The sequence below is a fragment of the Lynx rufus genome, unplaced genomic scaffold (assembly GCF_022079265.1).
Source record: "Lynx rufus isolate CCGP_SWC_20201006 ecotype Redwood Valley unplaced genomic scaffold, mLynRuf1.p SCAF_27, whole genome shotgun sequence".
In the NCBI taxonomy this organism is placed as follows: Eukaryota; Metazoa; Chordata; class Mammalia; order Carnivora; family Felidae; genus Lynx; species Lynx rufus.
In genome coordinates this window covers 1,165,908-1,184,455 of record NW_025814842.1, presented here as the reverse complement: position 1 = coordinate 1,184,455, position 18,548 = coordinate 1,165,908, and the positions used below count along the sequence as shown (strand labels likewise).

The 18,548-nt window shown below is 68.5% G+C and overlaps 2 protein-coding genes across 2 annotated transcripts; both read left to right on the top strand.

Moving 5' to 3' along the window:
• The first annotated feature begins 1,106 nt into the window (after window positions 1-1,106).
• On the top strand, window positions 1,107-2,622 carry PSMG3 (proteasome assembly chaperone 3). The gene is made up of 2 exons (XM_047089291.1): window positions 1,107-1,558; window positions 2,117-2,622. The coding sequence occupies exons 1-2, from the start codon at window positions 1,343-1,345 to the stop codon at window positions 2,267-2,269; spliced, it is 369 nt and encodes a 122-aa protein (XP_046945247.1). The 5' UTR covers window positions 1,107-1,342; the 3' UTR covers window positions 2,270-2,622.
• An 8,394-nt stretch (window positions 2,623-11,016) lies between these two features.
• TMEM184A (transmembrane protein 184A) lies at window positions 11,017-17,510 on the top strand. Its single transcript, XM_047089329.1, has 8 exons — window positions 11,017-11,216; window positions 13,305-13,470; window positions 13,857-13,947; window positions 14,066-14,141; window positions 14,222-14,313; window positions 15,111-15,280; window positions 15,818-16,012; window positions 16,656-17,510. Exons 1-8 carry the CDS (start codon window positions 11,100-11,102, stop codon window positions 16,889-16,891), a joined length of 1,143 nt encoding a protein of 380 aa, XP_046945285.1. The 5' UTR covers window positions 11,017-11,099; the 3' UTR covers window positions 16,892-17,510.
• The last annotated feature ends 1,038 nt before the right edge of the window (window positions 17,511-18,548 follow it).

Genomic DNA, 18,548 nt, shown 5'->3' with positions numbered 1-18,548 from the left:
GAGTATGGGGTTCTGAAGACACGTTAGTCCCCTGAGAAAAAGTCTCGAGGCTCTAATCGAATCACTGCAGTACCCATCAGTGCGCGACCCCCCCACCCTGCCAAGAAAACTTCCAGCTTGGGGAAAAAGAGGAGTGGCGGGGGGGCTCTCAGAGATCCTGGGGAGGGGCCAGAATTCATCGGGCCACAGGGGCCACATTGGTCCCTCCTCTTCCCCTATACCCGGGCATTCGAGCCCTGAGACCAGTACTCAAGGGTGATCCAGGCCTTACAGGCTCTCCGACCGCGGCCTCGGGTAAGTTCCCCGAACCAGAACAGGCGGCTTACGCGACAGGGATGAGAGCGCTCTACCTCGTGGCGCTAAGACTCCGGAGTTACTGCACAGGCAGCACTTAGCACAATGCCCGGCACCCACTGCGGCCTCATGGAGGCTGGCCTAGGGGAGTGGGGGGCAGATGGGCCTCTGACAGGCCGCCAGCATCCCCGGAGGGCTGGGGACCCCCTGAGAGTGGGGTGGAGGGTCCGCTCCATCCCCGGAGACCGCCCCCGCTGAACGCCGCCCCCCCCCCCCACCGTCGACCCCCCCCCCCGCCCCCACAGACCGCCCCGAACCCCGCCGACCGCCTCCGCGGCGCCCCCACCCTGACCCGGGCCTCGCCGAGGGGCCTCCGCGCCGCCCCGCCCGGCCAGGGTCAGCAGGACGCCCCGGCTCGGGACCGGGACGCCCGCGGGCCACACTCGGGGCCCTGACGGCCCGCTCTCGGCGTCGGCTCCTCTCCCACAGCCCCCTCCCCCCCCCCCCCGCCCCCGGCCGCCACGCGGGTCCCGCAGCCCGCAGCCAGGCGAGCCCCGACCGCCGAGCCGCAGGGCTCCCCCGGGACGGCCGAGGACGCGCAGCCGGAGCCCCCTGCCTCGAACACGCGGCCCCGCTCGGGAGCGCGGAACCCGGCGGCTCCGGGACCCGCAGGGAGGCCCGCGCGGGACCGGAAGCCCGCAGCCGCACTTCCGGCGGGGGCGCGGGGGCGAGCGGGTGGCCGCCGCCCCCCCCCTCCGTCGTCCGCGGGCGTCACTTCCGGGCGCGGCGCGGTGAGCGCGGGCGGCACGGCGGGTGGGACGGGTCGGCGGGAGCGCGGTCCCCTGCTCGAGCCCGGGAGCGGCGCCGGTCCTCGCCCGCCGCCTGCCCGTGTGCGTCTGCGGGCGGCGCCCCGGCTCCAGGGGAAGCCGGTGGCCGCGCGGACCTTCACCTGCCAGGGCGCGTGCGCGCGGCCGTCGGCGCGCCGCGGGGACGCGGTCTGATTCACTTATCCGTTCGAACGTAGAAGTGCCCCGGAGGAGACCCCGCCATGGAAGGCCAGCCTCTGCTGATGTCCCGACAGAGGACGGAAGTGGTGTGCGGGGTCCCCACCCAGGTGGTGTGCACGGCCTTCAGCAGTCACATCCTGGTGCTGGTGACCCAGTTCGGGAAGATGGGCACCCTGGTCTCCCTGGAACCCAGCGACGTGGCCGGTGACATCGGCAAGCCGGTGCTCACCACTAGAGTCCTTCTGGGGCAGGACGAGGTATAGTGGCGGGGGAGCGGGAACCGCGTCTGTGGCTCCGTTTTGTCAGTAGGCAGGTCCCCATTTGCCCCCCTTCCCCCCAGCAGCGACAGCCTTTCCTGGTGCCCGTGCTTGGTGGCTGCCTTTCCCAGCCCGTCGGGACTTTATCCAGCAGACAAGCAGAGACACTGATTTTGTAGTGGGGGTGCCTCGCCTTCATCTTGACCCTGTCACCGCGGCCTGGAGGAGCGAGTGGCTGTCCCTGTTCGGTCTGAAAGATGGCCTGGCAGATTGGACAGACCCCTGCCCCCTAGCCCGGCAGACTCGTCTTTTGGGAGTCCTAGATTAGAGGAGACAGCCAGCAGGGACCCGGGCATCAGAAGGCACCGAGAAAATAAGTATAATGGTGCGTGTTTCGCATTTTGTGTAGGACCGGAATGTTCTGGAGCCTCCTTGAACCCTGAACTGCTGCCGCATCACACTTACCGGGTGGGGGTCCGAGGCTGGTGCAGAAGCCAGGTGGGTTCCTACAGGAAAAGAGACTCGCGGCTCAGATGGTTTCTCTCGTTCCCTCACCAGCCCCTCATCCACGTCTTTGCGAAGAACCTGGTGACGTTTGTGTCTCAAGAAGCGGGAAACAGAGCGGTGCTCCTGGCCATGGCCATGAAGGACAGGAGTGTGGAGGGGCTGAAGGCCCTGAAGGAGGTGATCCAGGCCTGCCAGGTGTGGTGACCACGCCTGCTCCTCGGCGCGGCCAAAGGGGGACCCCGACGCGCTCTCGATTCGGAGGCCCTCCCCTGGCCGGTCCGCAGGAGGAACTGTCTGGCCTGGGTCCCCGGAGCCGGAAGAAATACGCACACCTCAGGCGGACTCTTGGTTGGGTCGCTGAGTTACCCGCGGTCCGGTGGGAGCACAGCCGTGCAATGTGTCTTGGGGGGCTTGCGAATGGTTCTCAGCAGGGTCCGGGTAGTGGCATTTATTTGAGAGGCCAAAGAGGAGTCATCAGGTAAGAGTCCTGGTCCTCCACACGCGGGGGCAACTGTTGGAGGACGGCTGTTTCTAATAAAAATAAACGCGTACCCTAAGCGACTTCACCATCCTTGGCAGGACTGAGAAGTTTCAGTCACATGGCGTGAGTTCGGTTCCGGGTGCGTCCGGCGGGAGGAAGCCTCGTTCGGCAGGAAACACAGTGTACTTCACGCTCTGCACACGCTCACCCCACTCCTCTTCCTCTGACTTCGCCGAGCGCGTTCGCGTTGCTGGGCAGCCGTTAACTTCCCTGCCGCGAACACTCCCCACGGTCCTGCTGGGCGGCAGTCGCTGCGAGGGTGTGGGGCGCAGACCCCAGCCTCAGGAGCCGGGGAGCTCTTCGTGTCGCCCCGCGGGCCTGGGGCCAGCCACGGTAGGGCCGCGGGCCCGCTGAGTGCCCCGGGAGGGAATCCTGAATGCTGGGGGCAGGGCGCGCACAGGCCAGGAAACAGAAGTCCAGCGTGGGACGGCACGGCTGAGCCCGGGCCCCAGGGCGTTGGGGCTGGCAGAGCCCGAGGGTGGGGAGGGGGCCGATGGCAGGGGCCTCTGGTGCTGAATGCTGAGGCCTCTGAGGGCTCTGGGCTTGAGTCGGGCGGGTTTGCCTTTCGGAAATCATCCCAGGAAACACCTCCACGGGCGGGCGGAGCTACGGGGTGGGGCCTTTGTGCGGCTGGGCCTCTGGGAGGGCAGCCTGGGACCCGCGGGGCTCCCCTCTCCCCCTCCGGCCACAAGGGCACGTCACTGGCCACACCAGAAGCTGGCAGGCTAGATGTTCTGCCACGTGAGTCTGTCCCACAAGCTAGAAGCCCGCGGGAGAGCGACCGGGGGCTCAGCATCTGCAGGCAGAAACCAGCGGGGATTCCCGTGCGCCCAGGATGGCCTTCTGGGGTGGGGGGGGCGGTTCTGAAACAGAGAGTCTTAACCTGAGAAACCCTCCAGGGCGGGCAGTGGAAAGACGGGGCCGAAGCCTCCGGACCAGCGTGAGTTTGCCGAGGGTGGGGCAGAGGGAAACCTCGAGGGCTCTTTCCCTCGGCAGACGCTGCCCGTGCAGGGCACAGACTGGCCGAGGGAACCGACCAGACTTCCTGGAGGCGGCACCGACTCCTAAGCGGGGAAGGCGCTTCACTCACCTGCTGCTACGGGGAGCCTGAGTGACCAAGGTCCCGCCGCCCCCTCCTGGTGCCTGCACCTGTCAGGGACACGGTGGGGGGGGGGGGCAACTGAGGCAGGCCCATCCCGGGAGACACGGGACTCCTTTGTGGCCGGCTTCGCCCCCCATCCTGGTCTCGGGCAGCCGTGTCCCCAGCCTGACCGCTCCCACCCCTCCTGCTTTCACACTGGCCTTCCCCGGTAAGATCCTGCACGCCAAACCGCACTTGGTGGGCCGCTTGGGGGACCGGGACCGGCACAGGTTCTAAGGACACAGGAGCCGACCGGAGAAGGGAAGGGATCTCCACACATACGAGGACCCCCAAGGTGACTCGTGTGTCCTGACGGGTGGGCAGTAATGTCATGGCCAGAGCGAGGAAGCCCGGGGGGCGGGCACGGGAGACCTTAAGTGGGAGGGGAGGAGCTGGCCCCCGGAGAGGCAGCCCCCCCAGAGCAGGAGCAGAGGCCTGGTGTCCTCAGGTCAACACTTCGGACCAGCGTCTGCCCTGTGCAGTCATGACTTCTCCCGTGTAACAAGCAGGGGACCTGAGGCTTAGGGTCCCGTCTGAGCCTGGGTTTCGGATCCGCAGCCTCTGGCTTTCTGTTTGGTCCCTAAATGTACAGCAACAGGACTCACGCCCGTGCTGCTTGGCACCGTGGCCAGGCTCTGGGGCCCACCCTTCTCGGCCCTCACTCAGACTGCAGGGAGGTCGCCACCCTGGTCACCCACGTGTGCCAGAGGGGGGAACGAGGCGGAGTCACGTGGCCGCCCTGAGAAGTGGCAGGGGCGTGCTGGCGGACGCGGGCTGGGGACACGGGGCGGCGCCGGCCCTCGGCCGCCCACCTGGACGGTGGACGTGTAATGGAAACCAGGCCCCCAGCACCTTCAAGTCATCGACAGCGGCCCGAAGCTCGTAAAACACAGACCGACACTCGAGGCTCCTGGCCCGGAAGCCGCCCTGCCGTGCAAATGCGGGCACGTGACTCTGCCCTTTGCCGCGGCCGCGCCCTCCCGGCTGCGACGATTCTGGGGGAGAGGGACGCACTCGACAGAGACCGCGAAGCCTCGGTTTCCGCAGGCGGGGCTGTGTGCTCCGCGGACGTGGACGCGGGTGGCGCTTACCCAGCGGTCAGACTGCAGTTCGGCCTTGCAGTGATTCGTGGCCCAGCGTGAATCATGATCTTCGTTTCGGGCCAGTTTGCCGGCCCCTGCAGCCCAGACTGCCAGACGAGGCTCCTTTGTCAAGGCCGTGCCCTTGGTCGACAGGGCGCGATCTGGCCGGCCCAGCGCCACTGAGCTGCGCGTGGAGACCCCCGGGCCCCTCCCTCGCACGCCCCCCCTGTTCCTTAGAGGACGTGGGGGCGTGGTTCCAGCTCCGAGCCGAGGGCCGGCAGGTGCCCTTGGGGGTCAAGAGAAGCCAGGGGGGGCGGCCGCTGTCTGCTGTCACCCCGAGCTGCTTATCCAGGGCTTTGACAGAGCCCCGGTCCCCCCTAAACCAGGTAGGACAACTAACCGGGGGCATCAGACGCTGCTCGCGGGACCGGCTCTTCCGTTAACGCCCTGCAGTGAAGTTGGAAACCAGGAGGGGGGCACGAGGGTAAGTGGCCAAGACGATGCCCGTGGATGAGTGAAATCCGAGGGCCCTGAGTGCCCAGGGGACGACGGCGGGGAGGCGCTCTGCGCCGCGGTCTGCTAGTGCACGTCCCAACAGGAAGCACGCAGACGCGGTCGCGGGGGGTGAGGACTGGCTCGTGGGAAGCGAGGACGCATCAATCCCTGAGGTCTGTGACAGGATGGGAGGCCCCGAAGCCCCCGGGACGGGGTGCGGGGGGGGCTTTTGGGAGGAAGCCCACGTCTGGGGACACTTTGATGGGGACCGTGTCTCCGTGGGCCCCAGGAAGCCCAGGCCAGAGGCCAGAGAGCCGGAGGCCAATAGTCTTAGGGGTCCACGTCTCTGGAGGAGGCGCACTGGGACCCCTGCGCTGGGCTGCTCAGGGACAGGAGCCCATCCGTTGTGAAGGCAGGTGGGGACCCCGCGGGGCACCTCGATTCCTGGGCCTTGCGATCTGGCGGGCCAAAGTAGGGAGGCAGCTGGAAGGAGGGGAGGGGGACAGACGCTGTGAGAAACAGAGGTCTCTGAGAAACCACAGGAAGTCCCAGGCCGCGCCGGCTCCCGGGCTGTGCAGGCCCCACGCTCAACCCGCACACGACCTGGGAGCACACGGACCCCTGAGCCCCCTTCGCAGCCGGGAAGACCAAGGCTCAGGGCTGTGCAGGTGAAGCCAGTGGGACTGGGGCCACAGCGTCGCCCCATTTAACCCCCGCTGCACCAGAGAAGGTGGGCGTCAGACTCCCGCCCACACAGACTAGCGATGCAGCCACGGGGGTCAGTGGTCCCGACGAGATCCACACCCAGATGGCAGGGACCCTGAGGCCAGCTTGTGGCCCCCGCTGGACGGTGGCAGGGCAGGGCAGAGGGTGTGGCCCCGGGCGGCATCCCAGCAGGCAGGGCCGGTCCGGCAAGGTGGGCAGGCAGCAAGGAGGAGTTTTCTGGGTCCAGGGAAAGGCCAGGACTTCCCCAGAAGCAACAGCGTCTCAGACCGACCCTGGCTGCCGTGAGGAGGAACCGCGGAGGTCCGGAGGCCTCACCGTGGGGCTGGACATCCCGACCACCCCTCCCCGGCCTGGGGCCCCGCCGCCGAGCTGCTCGAGGGGGCCGGCCGGACAGCCGAAGGAGCCGCCATGGAGGTGAGCTGTGGGCCCCAGTTCACGGGAGGGGTGAGGGGTCCAGGCCGGGGTCCCATTCACTCCAGTGGGGCAGGGGCTCTCAGAGAAAAACGCCCACACCTTGAAATTCTGGGAGTCCCGGCGTCTGTGCCCCACCCCTTCTCCCCTCAAGAGGACAGGGCCAGGGCAGGCCCCAGGATGCCACCTCGTAGCCAGAAAGGGTCCTCAGGCCAGCACCCCACCCCAGCCCCGCATAGAGACGGAGGAGGGCCTCCAGGTACACACCCAGGACAGCCAGCTACCTCTGGGGCAACAGGCAGGTACAGGCAGGCCCTGGGCACACACAGCTTCTCTCTGGGGACGGAGGCGGCACAGAGGAGGGGGCCGCCCGGGAATGCGCAGGAAGGACGGGGGAGCCCCAGAGGAAGGGGGGGAGGCCCCCAGATCCCACGCTGGGGTCCCCCGGGGCTGATTGGCCCAGATGACGAGAGAAGCCTATGGCAGGCGACCTGGCTGGCAGGACAGCAGGACTGAGACGGCCGTCCTGGGCTGTCTTGGGCTCCAGCGGCCTGTGGCCGCCTCCAAGAGAAACAGGTGACAGGGAGCCCGGGGCACGCGGGGGCTCCAAACACAGAGGGAACCGAGGTTCAGAGAGAACCAGGGTCTGCCCAAGGTCACAGACAGAGAGCGGCGCATCAGGGTCCCACCCCGGAGCGTCTGACCCAGGGCCCTGGCCCAGGTCAGGAACGAGTGTCCTGGAGCCTCTCTGCTCACCCAAGCGTGTAAGGGGGCCCGGAATGAGAGCTGGAAGGACCCGCCGCCCCCATCCCCCGGGGCCCAGAGGGAGGGAGAAGCGGCTCGGGGCCCCGGCTAGTAGGTCCCTTCCGCAGCCGAAGTGATAGGGCCACAGAGGCCCCGCCGCTGCCCCACTTCTCCCAGCTCCCACACGAGTGGCATAAAGGCCCGAGCCCCCAGGACCCTTGGCTGCCAGTGGCCCCAGTCCAGTCACCCCAGGCCCCAGGCCACGGTGGGTATTAGTTGAGTCAACGGCCGCGTGGGCTGTAAGAAAAGCTCGTGGCAAACCCTGGCTGCCACTCCCTGGGCGCCAGCAGGGGAGGGCCCCCGGGAGAGTCAGAGGACTCCGATGGGGCCGGCCTGGGGGGAGCGAGGTGTCTCGATGCCCCCACCGCCGTGCCCCAGCCCTGCCTCTGCCTGCCCAGGGGTGGGGGTGGGGGGCAGGGAAGGGGCCGCGAGCCTTCAGTGATGTCCCCAGGTGGCGGCCCGTCTGAGAAGGGGGCTGGCCTGGCAGGGCAGGTGAGGAAGGAGGTCCAGGGCCAGCAGGAAGGCCAAGGAGACAGGGACCGTGGGTCATCAGCGGTGAAGCGCAGGTGTGGGGATGAGGGCTCCCAGGTCTCAGCCGCCCCACGGCCCAGCCAGGACCTGCCGGGAGTCCAGGCACCTGGTGGTCACTGGAGACAGGGGTCAGAGGCCCCGGCTGCCCAGATCTGGGCAGGCAGGTCCGTCCTGTGACGGGCTCGGTCAGCGTCCAGCCCCAGGCAGGGAAACCAGGCCGGGCCGGCCCGCCACCTCTCCTGAGTGTGCGTGGCCCGTGACACCCGCGGCCGGGGTGGGGCCACATTCAAACAGCCCCACGGGCAGCCAGGTGCTGAGGAATCAGCCGTCCTGGCCCCCTCGCCCCCAGGGCCGAACCCCAGCCCCCACCCGGCTCCTTCCCCTGCCGCCCTCCCATGCCCCACCCACCCAGGCTCCTTCTCTCCAGGGAGAGCCCTGGGGCCGGACCCTTTCCCCGAACTGAGAGCAGGCCGAGGGGGGTTGTCCCAGGCCCCCAGTGACGGCAGGTGTACGACAGGCCGTAGCCCAAGGAGCGGCGGGAGAACTCAGACTCGTCCGCACAGATGAGAAAGCAAAGGCCCAGGGGGGCGAAGGTCTCTGCTAAGGTGACCGCCCAGGGCATGGGCAGAACAAGGCCCTAAGGGCCGGGGCTGCCCCCTGAGCGACAGGTCAGGACCCAGAGAAGGAGGGGAGGGGATGGCCCCCACCTCGAAGGGTCCCAGGCTTCTAAAGTGCACGCATGGCTGGCGCTGGTAGGAAGGCCCCTGAGCACAGCCATTTCCCAGAGTGTGCAGGAGGCGCTGGAGTGGGGACCCCTGGAGGCCTTCCTGGAGGCAGTGGCTGAACAAGGAAACTTGGGGGCAGACCTGGCCTCCGCTGTCAGAGCAGGGGTGGCCTTGGGCAGAAGAGGGTCCCGGATGCCTTGCCCCCACCTACCGCTGTGCCCCACAGCGTTTCTGCCTTTGAGAAGGCGGCGCTTGGAAAGTCCCTCCGTCTGGGTCCAGGGTCCGGGCCTTGAGCCGCCCCAAAGCCAGGCCCTTCAGTGCCCTCCCAGAGGCCTGGGCCTGCTGACTCCGGCTAGGAAGTCCTTCTGACACCTAACCACAGTGCCCCTGCTGCATTCCCAGTCACTCCAGCAGCAGCCTGGGAAGGATGTAGGCCTGTTTCCCCGCCTGTAGCACGAGTGGGTTCCCCAGGCCCCTGCCCGCCCCGTCCATGTCCCAGAAGCTGAGTCTTCTCCCTCGAGGGTCCCCAAGCTATTGTCACCAGGGGCGATGATGGGTGCTACCTCCAGGATTGCCCCATCAAGATGACAGCCACGTCCACGGCCGGCAGCACCACCCTGCACACACTGACGGACGCTCCTGCGGGTCCCGGGGCACCGGCTGGGAGCTGGCATCGAGGGATCAGGGCACACCAGACTGCCTACCCCCCACGTCCGGGGATGGGCACGGCAGCCCCCGTGCAGGGGGCGGGGGGCAGCAGAAAGCCAACAGGCGGACAGAAGTGGGATTTGAAGAGGGGACAGGACCGAGTGGGTGACATGCGAGCCTGCGGGACGAGGGGACGGCTGGGAGAAAGGTCGGTGTGGAAGGTTCCAGGCAGTGCTCAGAGGAGGCCCGCTGGGGGTGATGCGGAGTGGGGGGCAGACTCAGGCAAGGCCTGTCCTCGGGGGGCTCCCCCGGGGCTGGTGTGTGCAGGGGTGGGGCCGCAGACACGCGGATGAACCTCTCTGAGCCCCCCACCCCCACATCTAAAAGGGAACGGTAGTTCCAACAATTCAGCCCTTGACCCCGTCGCCCAGGTCTGCGGGGAGCGTTAGGTGGCACAGAGGACACGGACGGGGTGTCCCCATCACGGGCACAGAGCAGGCACTTGGTCCTGGTACCCACGGCCGCAGCATGAACGCGTCTGCGACCGGAGCATGGCCCTGACCCCGACGCCCCCTCCAGAGACACAGCAGAGACAGCCGTTCCCCAGAGGGCCTCTGGGCTCAGGGTTGAGCCCAGGGCAGCAGAAGCCAGGCCCCCCAGCGAGCCCAGTGACCTGTCTGTCCCCCTCCACCCCTCCACCCTGGAGTGTTTCCAGAGTACCTGTGGGGGACAGGGTGAGATTCTCACAACGCAAATTCACCCATCCTTGAAGCAAACCGTTTCACCGCATTGAGTGCAGCGGCCTGCCTACCTCGGTCCACGACTTTGTCATCGCCCCACACGGAAACCCGTGGCCCCACGCAGCCCACGCCCACCCCACCCACCGAGACCCCTCCTGGCCGCCTGGGGCCCAGGCAGGAGCCACCTGACCGGCTGGCACAGGCAGGTGAGGGCACCTGGCGGCCCGTAGGATCCTGGGAGCCAGCTGCCAGCGGCCAAGATAGAATGTCAACCGCGGGGGGAGGGGACAGGCCTCAGCTCCTCCCACTCCTGCCGGGCCCCTCCCTGCAGGCGGCAGCTCAGGTGGGCTACCCTGGAGAGGAGGCTGTGGCCGCCCCTCCCCAAGCCCGATAGGGCCTCCAGATAGCAGCCCTTCCCCACCCCCGTGGGGCTGCCACCAGGGCCACGTGGCCACACAAATGACCAGCCAGGCTTCCCTGGAGGCCGGGCCTCCCAGGGCCGGGCCCGAGCTTCCGGCCTGAGAGGTAGGCGCTGGGTCGCGACGGTGGGGCCGGAGGGAGGGGGAGAGGCCAGGGAAGGCCTGGGTGGGAGAAGGGGAGGTGCCCGGTGCCCCCGGTGGCCGGCAAGCAGCTGGAGAACTGGCATCCGGGGCCGGCGAGCGGGCTCGGGGCGGAGAACGGCCCCGCAGCAAAGCCGGCACCCCGACAGTCCGGCAGGTTCCGGGGAGCCGGTGGCTGCCGCGGGCAGTGCTGTCCGACTCCACCCGGGCAGCCAGGGCAACGGGGGCTCCCCCGTTTTCCCAGACGCCTCCGGCCCCTAACGTGCGGGGTCCCCGCAAACCCGAGCAGTGGAGGCGGGCACCACCCCAGGGAAGGAGGGCGTCCCGGGCCCAGGCCTTGGAGCCGAGCTCCTGTGCACGGAGCTGCCCAGGGCTGCCCGGGGTCAGGGGAGCGGGCCAGCCGGTCAGACTCCGGCTCCGCCAGCAGCGACGGCTGCCCCCTCCCTGCCCCCGCTCCCTCCTCCCCGGGCTGCTCCGGGGGTGCTCCCAGCCGCCTGGGCGCACCTTTGCCCTCGCTCCTCCCCGCATCCTCTCTCGCCTCTGCAGATGACTAACGCCTCGGGGCTCCCGGGAACATGGCCACGGCCCAGCCCCGGGCCGGCTGTGCCCACCGTGCCCGCCGGGCCGCAGATGGACCGCGTGGGGAACAGCTCCCAGGGCGCCTCCCGGCTCTTCCTCACCACCGCGCTGGCCCGCGGCATCTCGGGGGTCTTTGTGTGGACCGCCCTGGTGCTCACCTGCCACCAGGTAAGCCCTCCCCTCTGCGTCTCCGGGTCCCCGCTCTCCGTGGGACGTGGGACATCGGAGGCGGCAGCAGGCCAGGGCACAGGGGCAGGGGAGGGGGCCTTGTCCAGAACGTGGCGTGTGGGAGCCGGGGACGGGAGGTCTGTGCCAGGGACAGAGCTGGGCCGGGAGGACAGGGCGTCGGGGGGGCCGCCCCCTCAGATTCAGGGAAGCGCAGGAGCCCCCGGCCCCAGGCGGTGACAACCCCCGGCAGACGGGGCAGCCCCCCAGAGGGGGGATGGCCGCGCCCAGCAGCGAGGAAGAACGGGCGCGGGCAGCAGGTCTTGGGTCTGAGCGCAGGGGCCGGGCAGTGGAGAACGGACATTCGGGGAGGCACCGGGGCGACAGCGAGGTGGGAGGCCAGGGAGCCGGCCGTCTGGGCAGAGGGCACTCAGGACGCAGAAGAGCGGAGTTTGGCTTTCAGCCTGGGGGGTGTGGGAGCCAGAGAAGGCGGCGGGGGGGGGGGGTGGTGTGGGGGGGGGCAGTGCCGAGAGCAGAGCTGGCCTGCAGGGTAGCGCAGCCGGCACTGGGGGAGGAAACAACCGGCGGGGGCTCCGGGCCAGCAGGCAGGGGGGTGGGTGGCCCAGAGGCCTCCGAGGCACGGAGGGGTGAGCAGACTCCCCTCTCGATGAGAGCTGCCTGCTGTGTGGCCTCAAATCACAATACATGGCAGACACAAGGGTGTGATGGGGGCCAGTGGAGCACAGTGCAGCTGAGAGCGGCAGGGGCCATCAGGGAGGACAGCCTGGAGGAGGCAGTGTTTGCACCGCCCCTGGACAGGTAGACCGCACAGGCGGGTGGTGCCTACTCCTCGGTGGAGGAACGGTGTTGGGTCTTGGGGAGGCTGTGATTTATAGAGCAGAGAGCAGCAGAGTCCTGGGTCCGGGTGTCCGGGTCTCGGCTTCCCCGTCTGTGTAACCCTAGCCTTCTGCAGCGCTGGCGACTGTGTGTGTGTGTGTGTGTGTGTGTGTGTGTGCGCGCGCGCGCGCGCTTCCTGGGTCCCCACCGCCTAGACAGGGCAGTCAGGGACCCCCCCTCCCCACCATGGAACGCAGCTCCCGTCCCCGCCCACACTGCCAGGCCCCTGTAGCTCAAGGGCAGCTAGACTCTGCCCTTCCAGAGCCCAGAAGGACAGAGGGAGACTCAGCCTCTCGCTTTAAAGACGGGAAGGCAAGGCCGGAGAACACAGGGAGTACTTGCCAAGGCCACCCAGCCGGGCAGCGCCAGCACCGGGCAGAATCCACGTCTCCTACTGGCTGGTCATGCCGGGCCCCTCCCACTGCGCCAGCTGGGACTGAGGGACTGATAAGGAGCCTGTCCCCCGCCCCGCCACTCCCTGCGGGGTCCGCATGGGGCTCCACACACAGCCTCCCCGTCAACTGCCCTCTCTCCGCCTGGCACTGAACGGCACCTCCTCCGGGAAGCCTTCCAGAGGTGCTGTGGGACCACAGCCAGCCCTGTATACCCAGCTCCCTGGTGCATCTTCCTCGTGAAGACCCTGTCACTGGTTTTTCACGTCCTCACAGGCGACGTGGAAAATCAGGAAAGGTTTATCGATAAACAGTGGTCACCTGTATCTTCCTACCGTCGTGGAAAGACAGGGATCTTTCCTTTCGGGTCTGCCCTGCGTTTCCAAGGCGTGCGGGGCCGTCCTTGGTTTGTCTTCTGGTGTTTACTCGGCACCTGCTGGAGCACGTCCCCGCGTGGGCATCTCGGGACGCCCCCTCCGCGGGCTGTGTGGGGGTCCTCTGGGCAGCCCGGCCCCTCGGCCGCGTATCCGCTCCGAGGGACAAATCCCGGAAACGGGTCAGGGCCCCGGCCCCGGCGACGGCCCGCCACGCTGAAATGCCAAACTGCCCGCCCAGGGGCCACGGACGGCCCCTCCCGCAGGGAAATTCTCCTTGGACGAGTGAACACACGAGTGCGTGCGTGCGTGCGTGCGTGCGCGTGTCCGCTAAGGAGGGGCTGCCGCGCCCGGCGAAGTCCTCGCTGCTGCCTCCCACCGCCCCTCTGGCCCGTCGCGCCCACGCCTCCCTGGCTCTGTCCGCCCAGATCTACCTGCACCTGCGCTCCTACACGGTCCCCAACGAGCAGCGCTACATCATTCGCCTGCTCTTCATCGTGCCCATCTACGCCTTCGACTCCTGGCTCAGCCTCCTCCTCCTGGGGGGCCACCAGCACTACGTCTACTTCGCCTCGGTGCGTGACTGCTATGAAGGTGAGCGCCCCCTGGCTCCGGGGAGGGCCCGAGGGACGCACAGCCGGCTCCGGAACCCCACCCTCCGGGGCCCGGAACCCCACCCTAGGGGGCGGGGAACGGCTCGGTCCAGCCCGGTCCAGCCCTGCGGGAACCGGCCGCCCGACGACGCCTGACGGTCGGGATTCGGGATGCGAGGGCGGGGTCCAGGCCCTGGGTGGGGCCTCGCTGCCTCAGTGACCGCTGAGGGCTCCGCCCGCCCCGGGGTCACCGGGGATGGCGTGGGCTCCCAAAGCTGAGTGAGGGTCCTGGGCGTGGGCACACAGGGGTCAGAAAGCCCTCCTGCAGCCGGGCGTCCCAGGGGAGCCCAGGCTCACTGCCGCCCGCCCTGCCCTGCCTCTCTGCAGCCTTTGTCATTTACAGCTTCTTGAGCCTCTGTTTCCAGTACCTGGGGGGCGAGAGCGCCATCATGGCCGAGATTCGGGGGAAGCCCATCCGGTAAGCCTCACCCCCCCCCGGAGCCCACCGGGGTCCCTCCACGCCCAGGGCAGCAGGGCGGGTCTGGGGACGCGTCCCCCCCCCCCCGGAGCCCTGCTTCAGGGACTGGTCACCCCAGGTCAAGCTGCATCTACGGCACCTGCTGCCTCCAGGGCATGTCCTACTCCATCGGCTTCCTTCGCTTCTGCAAGCAGGTGAGTGGGGGTCTTGCCTGCCTCTGCCCTCCCCTCCCAGCCACCGCCCTGAGCGCCCCCACGCTCCCTCCCCCACCCAGGCCACACTGCAGTTCTGCATCGTGAAGCCCATCATGGCCGTGGTCACCATCGTCCTGCAGGCGTTCGGCAAATACCACGACGGGGACTTCAAGTAAGGCCAGGCCGATGTGCCTGCGGGGAGGGGGCGGGCCCGGCCTGGTGGGGGCACCGTGCTGGGCGGAGGCCGGCAGGGCCTGGGGGAGGGCTCAGCCCAGGGCCAAGTCCCCATACGAACGGACAGGCCTCGCCCTCCTCTCGGGAACCCGCCAGGGCAAAGCCGTGGCAGGCAGACCCACGTGTGCCAAGGACCCCAGGACCTCGCAGCCTGCAGCCGGCCCACCCGGAGGAGAACGAGGCGGGGGTGGGGGGTTAAGGCACTCAGGCGCGGGGCGCCGCGGGGGACCTCCCTGGTACCAGGAGCCCTGTGCCAGGTCCATGCCCACGCCAGCCCGTGCACACGCACAGGCACACACAGACCCAGCTCGCACGCACGTGTCCACACCCACGCCAGCCCGTGCACACGCACGGACCCAGCTCACATGCTTATGCGCACACAACGCTGACATGTGCACGTGAACACACACCCAACATGCACACACATGTTCACATACACCCGCCCGTGTGTCCACGAGGTAGAGGCCCGCTCCCGCCGGCCGTGCCCAGGTGGACAGAGGAAGAGGGACACAGGGTTTCACAGGGAGAAAGGCTACCTCCTCACCGCTGTGGGGGGCACCCCAGCTCCCTCGCTGTTGCCCTTGGGTACCGTCTGCCCGCCACGCAGGGAAGGTCCGGGTCTGGGTCACTGTCGGTGCCCGGGCTGGAGCGCACGGGCCAGTGATACGGCCGAGAAAGTGGGGAGGGCACGGGGCAGGGTCCTGCCCTGACCCCCGACCCCTGCTCTGGCCCCAGCATCCACAGTGGCTACCTCTACATCACCCTGGTCTACAACGTCTCTGTCAGCTTGGCCCTCTACGCCCTGTTCCTTTTCTACTTGGCCACCAGGGAGCTCCTGCAGCCCTTCGAGCCTGTCCTCAAGTTCTTCACCATCAAGGCCGTCATCTTCCTCTCTTTCTGGCAGGGTGGGTGGGCTGCTGGGGCAGGGGCTGGAGCCCAGAGCCTGTCCCAACCCCATCTCCGCCCCGGTTCCCCGGGTGCCCTTAGGCCTGGCCTCAGTCTCTCTGGTTGTAGCACAGGTCAGTACTACCCCTCCCTCAGCCAGAAGCCACACAGCCCCTGGCGCAGGGGAAATATCGAGTCCCTGTCCAGTAGGTCTGGCCTGTGGTGGATGGAACGGACAGGCAGAGGCCCTGGGCCAGGCTGGGGACACCCCCAGACCTCACCCTGCAGAGGCGTGTCAGGGTGTCAGGCAGGCCCCAACTCTGGGACCAGGGAGGTCGGGGCAGACGCTTGGGGAGCGCCCAGATGGCCACCGTGCTGAGAACTTGGCTTTGGAGGCACCCCTCCCCGTGAATGTCAGCCACCCCCAACCCCCACCGTGGGACAGGACCACACGGATGGGACGTCCCAGGGCCTGACCCTCGTCCCCTCTGCAGATCCCGCTGAGCTCACAAGGCCCGTGTAGGGCAGGTGCCTGAGCGGCTGTCACCACCCCCCAGGGATGCTGCTGGCCATCCTGGAGAAGTGTGGGGTCATCCCTGAGGCCCAGGTCATCGACGGGAGCAAGGTAGGGGCCGGCACGCTGGCCGCGGGCTACCAGAACTTCATCATCTGCATCGAGATGCTGTTTGCCTCCATCGCCCTGCGCTACGCCTTCACCGTCCAGGTCTACGCGGAGAAGGAGAGCTCGCCAGGTATGCGGGCCCCACGGGGGGTGGGGGTGTGCCGAGGGCCTGCGGACGGGCCCAGACAGCCCCGCCTGCCTCTGGCCGCACCACATCTCTGTCCCGCCCTCCTGCACGGGCCCAGGGGATGTCAGCAACACGGACAGGGAGACAGCCCCATCGGAGGCTAGACGGGTGCGGCGTCTGCTTCTGGCCCAGGGGCAGCGAGGCGCACGGCTCCGAGCTTGGGGTGAAATGGCTGGACTGGACGTCTGGGCCCCAGGGCCCCGGGCATCCCTAGCGAACGACGCTCAGCGGCAGAGATGGCCTGCGGCCGCTCCGGCAGCCTAAAGTGACAAGTGTGAAGGGCTCAGTGTAGGCTGGAGAGAAGACAGGAGCCAGCCTGGGCGGCTTCCCCCTGTGGCCCCTGGGGAGTCCCGGCTGGGACAGTCCCAGGGTAGAGGAGCCAGGCTGGGATTCAGAGGTCCTGAAGTGCCCCCTACCGGCCGAGCCGGGGGCCTGGGGATGCCAGACCCCAGCCCTGGGAAGCCCCGAGGCCGGTGGGGGCAGGGCCGTGTCCCCAGGGCCCAGGCCCCCGATGGGGGGCGGCGGGGGGGTGGGGGGGAACAGGTCCAGGGCGCCCTGGCCCCACCCACGTGCTGTCTGCCCCCAGCCCCCGAGGCACCCATGCACAGCATCTCCAGCGGCCTCAAGGAGACCATGAGCCCACAGGACATCGTGCAGGACGCCGTCCACAACTTCTCACCCGCCTATCAGCACTACACCCAGCAGGCCACTCACGAGGCCCCGAGCCCTGGTGCCCATCCCAGTGTGGCCGGAGGCTCTGGCGGCCTCAGGAAGAGTCGCAACGTGGAGAAGAGAATGCTGATCCCCGCAGAGGACCTGTAGGAGGGCCACGGGGGTCCCCGGCCGCCTGCCTGGGCCAGGCTGCCCAGGCCTCTGGGAAAGCACAGGGCCCCTCACCCTCTTGCCAAAGGTGAAGCCCCTCCTGGGAGCCCTGGTGCCGGGCCGGTGGCACCACTTCCCAGCCTTCCTCCCGCCAGCAGGCCCGTGGCCCCAGGAGAGGGCGCCTGAGTTTATCTGACGAACCGGGAACCCACCGGGCTCACCTGGCCGTCACGGGGCTGTCGTGAGGCAGGCACCGGCAGGGCAGGGGCGGACGGACGGACCTCACTCTGGGCCCTGGGAGAGCGAGGCAGCCCCGGCCTGAGGACACCGGAGCTGTAGGCGCTACGGGCCGGTGGGGGCAGGGGACTGGGCTGGGCAGAGCTGCTTTGCACCCCCTCCAGCCCTGGGGACTCCTGAAAAGCCCCCACCCGGGGAAGGCGTGCCTGATGAGGCTCTGGGAGGTGCCCAGGGCCACCTGCACAGAACCTTCACCCTGGGCAGCCCGCGCAGCGTGTGGGGCTCCTGGGGGCATCACCTATTTATACATAAACAGCCTGCGTTTTCTAGTGACTCCCGTGGTCTCTGTTCCTGCAGGGTCGGCGCCTGGTGGGTGGTCACGGGAGCCCCACTGTGCTAAGTCTGGGTGTCGGGGCAAGTGTCCCGGGCGACGCTCAGAGCAGGGCAAAGAGCTCACGCGTGGACAGAGCGCCCTGCCCTGTGGCCCCGAGAGACCCAGGGTCGTGCTCACCTTCCTCCACAAGATGGGCCTCCTGCCAGCCCGCCCTCGGCGGGTGGATGAAGGCCACGGACGCAAGCCCGGAGGGGGCACGGGACACGGACGGGTCACACCTGGAGCCTGCCTTCCCTCGTCCTTCTCTCTTCCTGTGCGCCAGGCCGGCCCCCCGAGAGACACAGGCCCTGCCACCCAGAAGCTGTGACATGCCCGAGCGGCCTGGGCAACATGAGAGAGGGGCCAGAAGCAGCCAGTGGGGTGGGGAGGCCTCCGGGAAGGCCTGTGTCTGGGAGGGGGCGTGGGCAGGGGCCCGCGGGTGTGGGGAGCCAGGGCCGCGGGCCGGGCAAGAGCGGCCTGGTGGGCGCCACCCAGTGACAACCTCCCAACCCATCACTGGGGAAAGAGGGCAAGGCGCTGAGGGTCCAGAGACCCCGCAGGGCAGGAGTCAACTACCAGCATGGGCTCACCCCGCGGCCTCCTTGCTCCCTAGGCCTGGAGACACGGGACTCAAGGCCACAGCCTCTCCAAGGGCCCGGATGGGCTGCCCGACAAGATAGGCCAGGCTGCCTCCCCGAGCGAGGCCCCCACCCGCCTTATCATGCCCTCTGCAGTTGGCGGACCAGAGTCCGCCCAGCTCGGGCCCCACAGGCCGCAGTCAGCAGGTTTGGGGACAGGCGTGGCGCCTCCTGCAGAGACCTGGGGACCACGGCTGGAGGCTGTCTGGAGGAGGTGAGACACGGTGCCAGCCCCACCATGAGTGAAGGAGGGGGCTGCCCTAGAGGCCCGTGCCCGGGAAGGGCCACCCCTTTAGGGCCCAAGGTGCCTAAGGCTACGTGCACAGGGTAAGTGGGCCAAGACCCCCTTCAAAAGACCAGACGCACTGCGGGCTCCTGGCTGCAGGGGCGCCCTCAGGCCAGGCCTGTG